The sequence below is a fragment of the Pithys albifrons genome, chromosome 11 (assembly GCF_047495875.1).
Source record: "Pithys albifrons albifrons isolate INPA30051 chromosome 11, PitAlb_v1, whole genome shotgun sequence".
In the NCBI taxonomy this organism is placed as follows: domain Eukaryota; kingdom Metazoa; phylum Chordata; class Aves; order Passeriformes; family Thamnophilidae; genus Pithys; species Pithys albifrons.
The window spans coordinates 8,906,018-8,918,891 of record NC_092468.1 but is presented as its reverse complement, the minus strand read 5'-3'; the positions used below and the strand labels follow the sequence as shown (position 1 = coordinate 8,918,891).

The 12,874-nt window shown below is 50.5% G+C and overlaps 1 protein-coding gene across 5 annotated transcripts in view; it reads left to right on the top strand.

Moving 5' to 3' along the window:
- The first annotated feature begins 12,128 nt into the window (after positions 1–12,128).
- The window catches only part of PAX3 (paired box 3), a 73,478-nt gene continuing 72,732 nt past the window's right edge, over positions 12,129–12,874 (top strand). For all 5 annotated transcript variants that reach the window (XM_071566270.1, XM_071566274.1, XM_071566271.1 and 2 more), the window contains exon 1: positions 12,129–12,213. In XM_071566270.1, the coding sequence (XP_071422371.1) occupies positions 12,129–12,213 (85 nt within the window). The remainder of the gene's footprint in view (positions 12,214–12,874) is intronic.

Sequence of the window (12,874 nt, the reverse complement as noted above, 5' to 3'; positions counted from 1 at the left end):
CACCAATACATAATTTACCTGTTTGTGCTTCTACTGCAAATGCAGTGTGCGTATCCACATTTCTGTTCAGCCAGGTAAGCTCCAGTCCTTTGGAGTTCAGGTGAGCCCAGCCAGTAGGCACTGCTCCCACACCATCTCTTGTAGACATGCCAGAGGTACCTCTGAGTGCTCATGGAGCTCAGCTGGAGCTCACTGCATAGTCTTTACTTTGCTTTGGTACTGCAGGCTTTGGCTACTCTGGGCTGCTCAGGTGTCACAGGTGTGCTCCTGGCACTCTGGGAATTCTGGCAAGCTCCCACCAACATGGGAATGCATGCAGGAGTGCCGACTCATGGAGGCTGTTACTTAGCTGTGCCCTGAAATACTGATTACAGTAAAAAATGTATTCTCCATCTTTTTCTTTCTACATCATAGTTTTATTCTTGCCTTTTCTCTGTAAACAGTATTTGCCATTTTGACAAAACCAATCGTTTCAGCTGGGATCCATGGACTACTTCTAAAGGAGCTGCAGAAGGTAAGTAAGGAAAGCAAATCGATCATCAGAAGCTTAAATGTGTTATGTGAGGTTCAACTTTAAAGTGTTTATAGGTTGGCACATTACAAAAAGTTAAAGATCACAGGCCTAAACAGAATTTCAGGCTTATTCACATTGAATGATCATGTTACATATCAGGTTCCTACCCATCTTTTTGAAAATACTTCAGAGTCAAATCAAAATAGACAGTCTGACAGTGACAGTATGCCAAATCCTTCTCTCTGCTTATGCAAATTTTGGAAAACCACTGGTTTCAGGAGCTTTAGTCTGGGTCCACATCGCAGTATCAGTCAGAAAAAATCATGCATTGTATACATCTTGGGCTACTGTAGAATCTCAATATTACATATTTATTTGGGGTTTATTTGAGTGTACAGATTGCTTATCCAACGCCAAACTTTGCACAAGTTTCAGTAAAAAAAAGTTACACGAAAAAGAGAAAATCTGTGTGGCTGGTGGTGTTTTCTTATTGTAACTATTTCAGTCACAACACTTGTGTGTTCTGGTTGTTTAAAAATACACAGAGATCTGCAGGGGAAGGGATGTGCATCAGTTACAGTATCCACACGTACTGCAGAAAAAAAGTAGTGCTTTGGGGCACTCTGTGGGAAAACAGAGAAGACAGGGAATGCCACATCACCATGGGGGAAATCATGGGAAATGCAAGCTGCTAGCTGATTTTTTTTAAACTTGCACTCATGGGTTCTTTTGCTTTTTTTTTCCTGTTGTGCAATATTTTCCTGTGTTACTCTGTAGTCTGGAGCACAAGGAATGGAAACACCAGGGAAGTAAACAAAGGCCTGAAGATTTCTTGGGAATTTTTTGACCTCTCTGTGATCACAGACTGTATGAACTCTGAAAGATCTGTAGTTTCCAGTTGTGCCAAAAGATCTCGACACATTTGTGGCAGCAATCCCCAGTTCCTCTACCTGAATGGAGCATACTGGACCCCAGACAGGAAGATTAGATCAAACGTTACATACAGGATTTGGAATAAACTGCCAGACACCAGTGGTGTTAGACCAAGAGGGGGAGAGAAATGTGGATAGGAGGGCAGAACCCAGCCAACCAACACAGAACCTGGATGGGTAGTCACATGCTGCAAACTGTGCTTTTCCATGTCACCTGGGACAGGTGACTACCATCACTGTTAGAGGAAAGTTCTCACTGGAGGTAACTGCAGCTGGGACGAGTCTCTATATACAGTCTTTGTGGGCAGCTTCTGCCATTGACAATGTGTGAGGATGCAGTGGGGCAATCACTACCACAACTTTCCTTCTTTCATCTTGCCCTTTTGTATAACTTGTGCTCAAGAATTCAATTTTGTAAAGAAAAGTTATGTTTTTAATACTTACCCTGTACCTTCAGTTCCACAGTGTAGAAATGTTATTTCTACTCTCTCCTTTGAAAGTGTCTAGCAAATACTGAAATTTCAGAGAAGAAATTATATTGCTTTTGCATCACTGACCCATAAATAGTGAAGAATCATGCAATGTTCATTTATATAATGTCAGGTATTCATCTTTTGAAAGGCAGGTTTGACAGAAAACCACTTAAGTATTTCATAAATGCCTGGAAAGAATAATCCCCTCAATTATCTAGTTGGGTTTTTTTAAAAGCCTACATACAGAGAAACTTTATGATTCAAAAAGCAACATAGCAGTTACTCCTGTGTTATGATAACTTGATAACTTGATAACTTGAAATTGAGCAAATAATGAAAAAGTAGCTAACAGCAGTGGGTACTGCATTGTACATCCCTACAAGTTAGAGCAATGACCTGCATTTCTTGAAGGGACTGGTAGTTTGCATCCCACCTTTTTTTTTTTTGTCTCCATTGAGACAGCATTTTGGAAACACATTTTAAAAATCAGGCTTAATCATAGTACTGTGGGCTGAGAACATCAGAAGACTGTCTTACTCTGAAAAGTGACTTTCTCTCTGCATTTGCTAAGAACAGAAAAGAATAAATTTCTGTTGTTTTTTCCTTGTTCTGTAAAAGCACATTTTTAAAGTATGATGGATCACAGGTGCAATGGAATTCCTGTTGCTTCTTACCTTAATGTTCTTCCTCTGTAGATCAAATTACAATTCACAGGGATTCAGGTTTGTTTGCAGGCTTACATCCGAAATTAGTTTATTGTGTGTAACACTTCATATAAAATGCCTTTTTCACATGATGCAAGAGTGAGTTTCCTGCACACAGACAGTTGCCACAGGCTTGGGAGTACAGGTGTAGTTAGAGGGTTAATGTGGATTTTCTGTTGCAATACTACTTTGGTGAACAATTTCACTGGTGTGGAAGAACTGTTCCATCTGTCTGTCCTGGTTGTGCAAACAGACAAAGCCCTCCTGAGTGGGAATTTTAGGTGTGTGTGAACTACAATTTCTCTATGGGCGTGCTGTATGTATTCACACCTGGGGCTTCTTAGGGCAATGGTCTTTGTGAATCCCAAGGGAAGATGCTGTTTCAGGGCCCGTATTCACGTTTGTGGCTGGCACAGTCCCATCTCTGTGTGTTCTCTGTATCAGCAAAAATTTAACAACTGCTGAGGAAGCCAATATTTAAACATGAATGTGTCCAGAGGAATGGTTGGTAACCAGGTCTGACCTGCAGGCCTAAGCATAAATGATGCAGTTGTTATTAATATGCTGTGAGATATGTTTATGTACACAAAACTGAGAGCTTAAAATTCATTGAAAGTACAACTGTCAACTTTGTCAGAGCTCTCTGTGTGCACTTAAATCTTCCTGAGCTCAATGGCCCTTTTCCATGTGTTACAGAGGTTTTGTAGCTATTCAGTCCCTGCCTGTTCTACTAGTCTAGAGAATATGCTTTTCTCATTGGAGGTTAGTTGATTTTGTTAGCATGTTATATTGCCAAAGAAAACTTCAATCTTTATATTAAACTCTGCTCATTTAAACCACATCAGAGGCGGCTCCCTGTCAGTGCCTATTGGTGCAAGATCTTCACACAAACAATGCAAATGTTCCCTTCATGTTATGGAGGGGTCATGGGAGCAGTGGGTTTTTCATGGCTGATTCCTAGTGTTTCTGTAGGGTATTTAAATTTAGTGTCTCATTTTTATTAAAGCTAGAAAATCCTGCAAGTTATCTTGCTTTTACATTTTATCCAGGTGCATGTAGAAATGGAGATAGTTGGAAGAAATGGCACAACTGCATTAACAAAATGTGGTTTGAGTCATGGGATATACATACATTCATGCTGCACATATTCAACTATCCTGATCTTTGATCAATGCGGCATAAAATACTTTTGCTTGTATTTGGGGAAGGAGCAATTTTGGCCCTCTGCCTGTGGTATATCCTCTTACTGAAAACACCTGGTTCTGAAACTGGCCTCGTAGCTCAGGGTCTGAGCTACTCTCAGGCATGCTGTTCACATGTCATGCAGATTGAGAGATTTGGCATCAAGGTGATTATAACCTCTTACACATAGTTTCAATTGAAAAACATTTCAGCTGTTTTAAGAAAGTTTTTACAGTAATCAGATATCATGAGGTTGATTTGCCTCATTGGATTATTGAATTTGGGGGGAATAGCTTGAAAGATTTTTACATTTGTGTTTTTGTGTTTGTTTGGTTTCTTTAAAAATCATTTTTATTCCTCCCCCAGACCTACTCCTGATTTGTCAGGGAATCTAAATCTTAGACTTTGGCTCATTACAGATCGAGATGTAAGCTGTTTCCCCATCCTAACTGTAAGTTGTTTAACCATGTAGAAATATCTAACATCCGTTTTGGTCATTATTTTGTGATATTTCGATTAATAACAAATAGCAATAACAACATTTGTGTTTTGGTTGGGGTTTTGTTTGTTTGATTGCTTGGCTGTTTTTTTAGTGACTGAAATTTGAGGAATAAGCTTGAGAGACAAATCAAAATTTGCTTTCCTTTAAAATGGGAAAAATGAAAGTTTTTATGACTTAGAAAAAGGGATTATGAGAAATAATGCCAGTTTGATTTCCACGTGGAAAATAAGGACTTGTTAGTTGGATGGTTGATATTAGGGGACAGAAAAGTATTCCTCTGTGAAAAAAAAAAATCCGTGAGTATTAAAAGCTTTGAAGTAAATTAAATGAAACAGTAAAAATAAAATATAAAACATAATTTCTTCTAGTTAGGTAGCAAGCCCTCTCTGTGAGAATAAATTTAGATATCCCTGCGTTATTTAAATATCAACATCATTTGGAAAACACGTGACATTCCAGTTGTCCTGGAAGTTACTTCTGCTTTCTTTCTGAAGAAGAGGGAAGAGTCAGTCTTTGGTAATTCGTCCAGACCTTAATTGGGTCAAGTTGCCCCCGAAAAAACCCTACTTTAATTTCTTTATTTTCTGTGGGTAGTTGTTTAATTTTAGCAGAGGCAAACCCTTCGGGCCGAACACCAGCCCTCCCCGCGTCGGGCGCTGTTTTGCCGGGAACGGGGGACAGGCGGGACCCGAGGAGCTGCCCCTCCCCGGAGTGTGGCCGCGGGCCGGTGCTGAGACTCCGAACTCCCCACATCTATCGCTGTGTCTGTTTCCCGCTGTGTTTTACTTAACCCAGTGATGCTCTGCCGTTGGAAATGAGCGCCTGGCGCCGACAGGAACAGCGCTCGGCGGCTGGGGAGTGCGATCCCTGTATTCCAGCATGGGATGGGTGGCGGGGAAGAAGGTGGCAGGAGAGCAGCGGCACCAGCCGGCTCCCGGCCCCGCTCGGGAATGGGCAATGCCCGCTGAGGGGAGCGGGGGATGGAGCCGGCCGACTCCCGCCCGCCACTGGCCCTGTGGAGCTGCCCCGGGCTTGGGCTTCGCCCGCACGGCCGCAGCACGGGCGCCGGCGGGACCTCTCTCCGGTGTTTTCTTCTTTCTTTCTTTTTCTTTCTTTCGCTCTTTCTCTCTTTCATTCTTCCAATTGCTCTTTTTCATTTTCTATCTTTTCACTCTCTTTCTGCTTATCCCTTCCCAATTTTAATCCAGTTCATCTTTAAACAATAAGCGAAGCAATCATATAGCTGGGGGAGAAATACCGATTAATTAATTCAATGTCTGCGCTAGTAGGACCGCTTCCCCCTTAATATTGTTAATATTCCTCCATCATATTGGACAAAGAGCGAGGAGAGACCGCTGGGATCGAGGGCTGGATTCCTTCTGGTGCCCCGGTACCTGCTGACAGACCTGGAGTCACGTAGGGCCACTCGTGTTCCTCGTTTTCTCCCCACCACTGTGCAAATCCCTTGTTCCTCAGCCAGATATATCTGATAGTCGGAGCCTCGAGTCCCTGAAGCCTCATGGTCTCTCTGCTGCAGTAAAACTCCCGGTAGAAATCTATAGTGATACTGCTGGAATGAATATTCTCTGGTGTTTTTACGAGTAATTAACGAGGATTAGACGCTTCGTTTTGAAATGAGGCTGGTAACTACGAAGGAGGTGGGGAAGAGAGATGCAGGTTTCCCGTGGATGACGCGCACCTGGGCGCGAGGAGCTAGCTCTGCCTTCCCGTCGGGGACACGGCGGCGGATGGCCGCTCCTCTCTGAGATGCACCCGAAATCCGATGATAATCTTTAAAGTTATAAATAAATGAGAAGCACTGCCTTTCCCTCCCGTTTCTTTGCAGCGAAGGACCGTCTCGTCCCAGCTGCCGTGGCCCTCTGGAAGGAGTCCTGGGGCCCGTAGCCCACACCCGCCTCTCCCGCATGCCCCCAGCCCCAGCACTGCGGATGCATCCCTGTTCTCATTCGGCAGGCACGTGTCAGTGCGGAGTGGCAGCTGTAGTATCGCTTACTGCAGGATCTGGTAGTAATCAGAAAGGTGAGGAGTTAGTGAAATACATGTTGTATTTATTGCCAGTTTACAGGGAGAGAGGGCGGCCGGTGCCGCAAAGGGAGCCATTTGTAGGGTTAAGTGTTTCAGCCTCGCCACCTTACGGGGAGATGGATTTCGGCCCTTCCCGGAGACCAACTCCCACCCCCTGAGTGTTTGTTTCCTCTCAAGGCTCCCTTCGGGGCCCCGGTGCTGAGAGCTACCTCGTATCTTCCCCACCACGGAAGTGCTTTGCCGTCACCCTCCGAATTTGGCACAGGCGATCCCCGAGGATATAACCCTCGGAAGAAAACTCTTCCGTAGTGACAGCAGCAAGGTGAGCTCCTGGGGCCAAACAGCGGGGCTCGAGAGTAGTCCCCAGGCTCCGCTCGGGGGATCTAGGGTGTCCTGTCTCCCATCCCTGTCCTTCCGCAGAACCTCCTCCCGTGCCGAGACGTCCCTTCTGTGGCTGCCAGGCACGCTGAGCTGTAAATTAATGAAAACGCAGCAATTAAAAAAGGGGAAAAAAAGGGATGGTGCTGAACGTGCGGATGGGACATAAAAGCAATGGAAAAAGGTTCAAAGCTTTCAGTGATGACTTTTCAACCTTTATTTATGTGCCTATTAATGCAATATCCATCATGGAGATACACATCTTTATCCTTTCAACTGATATGCTGGGAATCAATTGGATATGCAGATTACATTTCATAAGTTTCCAAATGTTAATCTCCCCGTCCCTTTGCTGGTAATTTCTTTTTTCGCCAAATAGTATTATGTTTCTGCCACAGGAAAAAAAAAAGCCTAAAAATAATTAATCTTAAGTCTACTTGTCTCGAAATATTGCTAAGGCTTGGGCCTAGGAGCCGGGCAGAGGGCACTCTTCTGACTGCTCCGCTGCCAGCCCGGGCCTTCCCGCGGCACCGACCTCTGGCCCGGGCTCCTCCGGGGCAGAGGCGTCTGCGAACTCGTGTGGCGAGGCGCTCGGTGTGCTGGAGGAGGTGTCCGAGCGGGTACTTTCCCCTCTAATCCCGGCGGTGGGGTCTGTTTCCCTGCCAGCCTCCCAGCCCGGCCGGGATCCGGGCGAGCCCCGTATGTCCCACCGCCGCGTAGCGCCACCGGGGCAGCGTTTCCCGGGCAGCAGCCCCGAGGCACGGCGGCGGGACTCCCTCACAACTCCCAGCTCCGCGGGCAATGTCCCCGGACACCTCTGGAATCATAAATGGGGAGGGGGTGATTTGCGAAAATACAACGCGGAGCGGCTTTCTTGGGAGGGCTCATTCGCGGAATTTATTTCTGAGAAGCAGCCTGGGCTGTACGGAGCTGTCTGTCGCTGTAACCGGTCACTTCTGCAGTGTGGCTGCCGGCGGGGTGCCGCGGGATGCCACCACCTACTGCCTTCCTTCCTGCCCCGCTCCTCCACCCCACCGGCCCCCCACGTGCCCCATCGCGTCCTTTCTCGAAGCCGGGGACTTAATAAGTTTTCATATTACACTGACCTCAAATTACTCGAATAGTACTGAAGTTTGTCGTTTTACAGCTCGCTGTCCTACGCTAGTCTCGTCCGAACACGTCAGCATGGGTTTGGTTTAACACGCCTGAGGTCCTTGGCAGCGCTCGCGTCCCACCACGTCTGGCTTGCGGCGGGGCCAGACCCTCCTAACGCGAAGCACACGCTCGGTGCGGGACAAGGGTTACTGGAACCCCGCAGACCCAGACCCGCAACCCCAGCTCCTCATCCCGCCGGGCACACACTCCTCTGTCCCTCACCGGCGGGCAGCGGCTCTCGGCCTCTGCCCTGTCCGTGAGGCCGTGATCGAGTCGTACCGGGTCCCCAAAGGCACAAACCCACTTGCTCCAGGGAAGGGGGAGAAGGAAGGAAACCTGTGTGAAGCGAGAGCCATCAGACAGCGGGTGAAGCTGAACGGGGCAGCCCCGAGGGAGCCCAAGGCCGGAGAACCAAATCCAGAGGTTTCTTTTGAAGGTGTTAATTGCGAGGGCAGCATGGAACACGAAACAGCAGTTACAGGGGTCCATACACAATAGTTATAGCTTTCTTTCTTTTTCTTTCTTTCTTTCTTTCTTTCTTTCTTTCTTTCTTTCTTTCTTTCTTTCTTTCTTTCTTTCTTTCTTTCTTTCTTTCTTTCTTTCTTTCTTTCTTTCTTTCTTTCTTTCTTTCTTTCTTTCTTTCTTTCTTTCTTTCTTTCTTTCTTTCTTTCTTTCTTTCTTTCTTTCTTTCTTTCTTTCTTTCTTTCTTTCTTTCTTTCTTTCTCTTTCCCTCCTTTTTTCCTTTCCTTTCCTTTCCTTTCCTTTCCTTTCCTTTCCTTTCCTTTCCTTTCCTTTCCTTTCCTTTCCTTTCCTTTCCTTTCCTTTCCTTTCCTTTCCTTTCCTTTCCTTTCCTTTCCTTTCCTTTCCTTTCCTTTCCTTTCCTTTCCTTTCCTTTCCTTTCCTTTCCTTTCCTTTCCTTTCCTTTCCCTTTCCTTTCCCTTTCCCTTTCCCTTTCCCTTTCCCTTTCCCTTTCCCTTTCCTTCTTCTTTCCTTTACTTTTACACGTTTCTATATGCGAGACTGTACACTCCACCTCTTTTGGAAATAGCCGGGGAATTTTCTTCGAAATCCTTATCAGAAATGAATTTGTGTGCAAAAAGCCGGAAACACTGTAATTGATTTATTTCTAATAGAGGGGAGACCAACACTTTACCATTCAGAAATGATTGCCTGTGTTCTTAATAGCTCTAATTTTCACTGTCCATTTGATGTGCTTCAGGTTTAATATAGAGCTCTTACTAATCCAATTAAAAGTGCACCTGGCCTGGAAGAGCTCTGTAATTAGCAGAAGCGTTTTTAGCTATTTCCACTGGAAAACCGTGAAATCATCTCTGCTGGCCTAAAGGACTGTAATATGGGGGTGGGGGCACGGAGGAGAGGGAGGAGCGGGGCCAGGCATTCGTGCCTAATCTTTTTGCCTTGAATTTTTCACAGTTCCCGTGCGGGAAGATGAGGCTGTTGCATCGCGGGTTACTCCGTGTCTGGTAGCGCAGGACGGCGAGGGCAAGACTAGGTGGGTTTCAACTCCGCTTTCCCTTCCTGTTCACGCGATCCCGGCCCGGGAGCCTGTTCTGGGGCGCGGGGCTCGGCTTTGGGGCTGCGGGGAAGCGCAGGGATGGCGGGATCCACCGCGGCCCCACGGGGCCGGGCGCGGAGCGGGGAACCGGAACTGCTCCGGGAGCTGCCAGTCGAGTCCCCTGTCCCAGGGCGACTGGCCCTTGGCCTCCGCGGCGGCTCCCGAAACGGTTCCTGGCACCGGCCTGCACGGGATGGGCCTGCCGGGGCAGCCCTGGCCGCGACACGGGGCCCACGCAAACACACACGATAACACACGCGAAGGTGTGTCGTTAAAGATGGGAGAAAAGCAGCTCAGAGACACTGCCCAGGCAGGCTCTTCTGCCGGGGTGAAGGGCTCCGCTCCTCCTTCTCTGCGGGTGAGGGGTCGTGGCAGTCGCCGTTCGCACCCCTCCTCGCGTGGACGAGGGTTACGGCCCGAGAATCCCAATGGGTAGGAAAAGTGTCTGCTCCCACACTCGGAACTTCAGCGGTACCAGTGGGGAATGGAATGGTAACGGGGATGCTGTTGGCACAGGGCGCATTTCGTGTGGCCCTGCTCCCTGCCTCAGGGTTCCTAAGAGCCAATTAAACCCTAGGCAGTTTCGTCCTTGTTTTCACTAACACTTCTACGGCCTTCTTTCCTCCAGTGAAAGACCCGTGGAGAGTGGCGCGGGGCCTTGGACGGTTTGTGGAGCGCCAGAGTGCCCACGGCTCCTGCCGTCCCGCCGTCGGCGCTCTCCGGCCACCGCAGGCGCTCCGCTGCCCAGTCTCACGGGGTTTGGGTTTCCACAGGGCTCGCTAACAGGTTTCTCAAAGCTCCGGCCATCGAGGTGTTTGTAGAACACACTTAGTGAAATACACGCTGACTTTCACCGCGTGCCTTGGGGTGCGGGAGTGCTCCCTGGTAGCACTGGGCATTTATCTATGTGCGTTCAAAAGCCACTCGGTTTGGTGGCTAGAGTGTGGGTCTGGAGAGAGCGGGACCACCGGCCAGAGGCCTCCCTGGCGTGCGGTGGATGCGGGTTCTTCTGCGGACCCGTCGCCCCCCATTGCGGAGCGGAGCCCGACGCAAACCCAGAGTTTGCCCAGAAGCCGTTGTTCGCGCGTCGCTGCTGCCTGTCCCTCAGCGGCCGTTTCTTTTATTATTGCGGCTACGGATTTCTTCCTAATAAACGCGAACCCCCGCCCCCGCTGGGACGGGCACCGGCCCCGCAACGATCGCTCGGCTCGTTAAGGGCACGCGGACTGGAAGCCCAGAAACCATTTTTTCCCTCCTCATTTCAAAGAAGGAAACCTGAGCGATTCTCATCCTTTTGATTGATTAAGGTCTTGAATAACTTGAAGCTCGGGAGTGACAGTTCCTGAATAGACGGTTGCAAATAAAGAGCCCTGTGGAAAGCCGGGCTGGCACTTCGGAGTGTAAAGGAGGCGAGTTTGCTGGCACTTACCAAGTTATAAATAAAAGGCCGTGCACAATGGTACCTTCTCTAAGGACAGACAGCCTTTACAACACTCCTGGCGTCATATCCTGCTGTGGGCACTCCAGCTCCGAGGCAGACTTTACCTCTTTTATTTTTCCAGCAGTTTAGTTTGAATACTACAATAAATTCCTGGGAACAAACGCTTGTTAGTAAGACTTTAACACGCACCCCCTCGCAACCATGCACACTCGCATATAAGCGCTCACGCACACCCGTGAAATGCAGGGACACTCTTGCCCCATCTGTTTTTAAAAGCAGATATCCCCCCGGAGACCTCACCGGCAGATCCTCCTTTAAAAATCGTGAGCACCGTTTGTTCCAGAAATGTTTCTTCTGGACGGCGGGAGATTTCGGTTCAAAGTAAATGAGTAGAAGGAAAGAATGAAGGAAGAAGTATTTTTTCCTTAAAATGAAAAGAGCAGGGAGGTTGTTCCCCCCACCCTGTCGCCACTGTTCAGTGACCGGAGCCAGGAGAAAAAGCGCTTCGTGGCAGCGATGTGGGGGCTCTTCCTGCGGGCCTGGCTGTCCCGCGGAGTCCCGCAGTGACACAGGGTCCTGACAAATGCGATGTCCGGGCCATCCCGGGTGGTGCTTCTCTCTCCGATCTGGAGTGGCCGTCGGGGCACCAGGTAGATCCCCGTCGCCGGCCACCTTGCGCTTGCGGCGAGAGGACTCAACACGGCTCGGCCCGTGGGATTAGCGTGGGGTGCGTCGTGCCAAACCGAGCCAAGCCGAGCCGTGCCGGGCCGTGCGGTGCCGGTGAGGCCGCGCGGGCCGGGGCGATGCGGGAGAGACGCCCAATCAGCGGGGGCGGCGCGGACGGGCCGGGCGGCGGCGGCCAATCGCGGCGGCGCCGCCGCGGAGCCGTGCCGGGCACGGAGCCGATAAATGGTCCTGGCCCCACGGCCGCCGCTCCCGCTGCACCGGGCACCGCGCCGCCACCCCCATCCCCGCCGCCCGCACGCCCTCCCCGCGTCCAGCCGTGCCGCCCGGCGGGGCTCCGGCCCGGCCCCTGCCCTCCCGGTGCGGGGCAGCGCGGGTCACTGACAAAGGGGCAGTGGCGGAGCTGCCTCCTCCCCGCCCCTCGGCGGCATCCCCCACCCCCTGCGGGACCGCTCCTGATTCGGCGGGGCCCGCTGACAGCGCGGGTCTCCCCTAGATCAACCCTCACCTGGATATAACCCTGCCCGCAACTGACGCCGCGATGACAACTCTGGCCGGAGCTGTCCCCAGGATGATGCGCCCCGGGGCCGGGCAGAACTACCCCCGCAGCGGGTTCCCGCTGGAAGGTAAGGCTGCACTCGCGCTGCTCCCGGTCGGGAAAGGGAGAATCGCTCCGTGCCGTAGCGCCGCGACAAAGTGAGCCCGCCAGAACCGGCGCACGAAGGACTCCAGGACAGCCGCCCGGTTTCCCCCCGGGCTGTCAGGCAGGGGTTTGTCCCAAGACGGCCGCGGCTCGGAGCCGCTGGTTCCATCCCTGTACCCTGCGGGAGGTCTGCAGCACAGCAGGCCCCGAGTCTGCTCTTCAGCGGAGTGAAGGGCGGTGATTTGGGGAGCCCAAAGTTTGGGGAAAAGTGAGGAAAAAGTTTGGAATAATTAAACTCAAATAAAAGAGATGTGAACGGAATCGAAAGGGACTTTAGAACCGCGGGCATGGCCCGGCTGGGCCGCTGCAAGTGGCCGCTCTTCCCGAAGGCAGCGACGGTGCGAGGACCCCGCAGTGCCGGGGACCCCCAAGCCCCTGCCCGAGGGAGGACGGGCAGCTGCGGCGGCTCCTTCTACCGCTCCGGGGGCGACCAAGCCGGGAGCACCCCCCGCCGCCGGGAGACCGCGGCCTTCCCGCACCGTTTCCCCCTTCTCTGTAGTCAGGCGGGCCCTGAAAGCCTGCTCCGGCGCCAGTGCAACAGGTGAAGCCTGTGCCCGTCGCCCTCCCCGGCCCGCCGGGGCGGC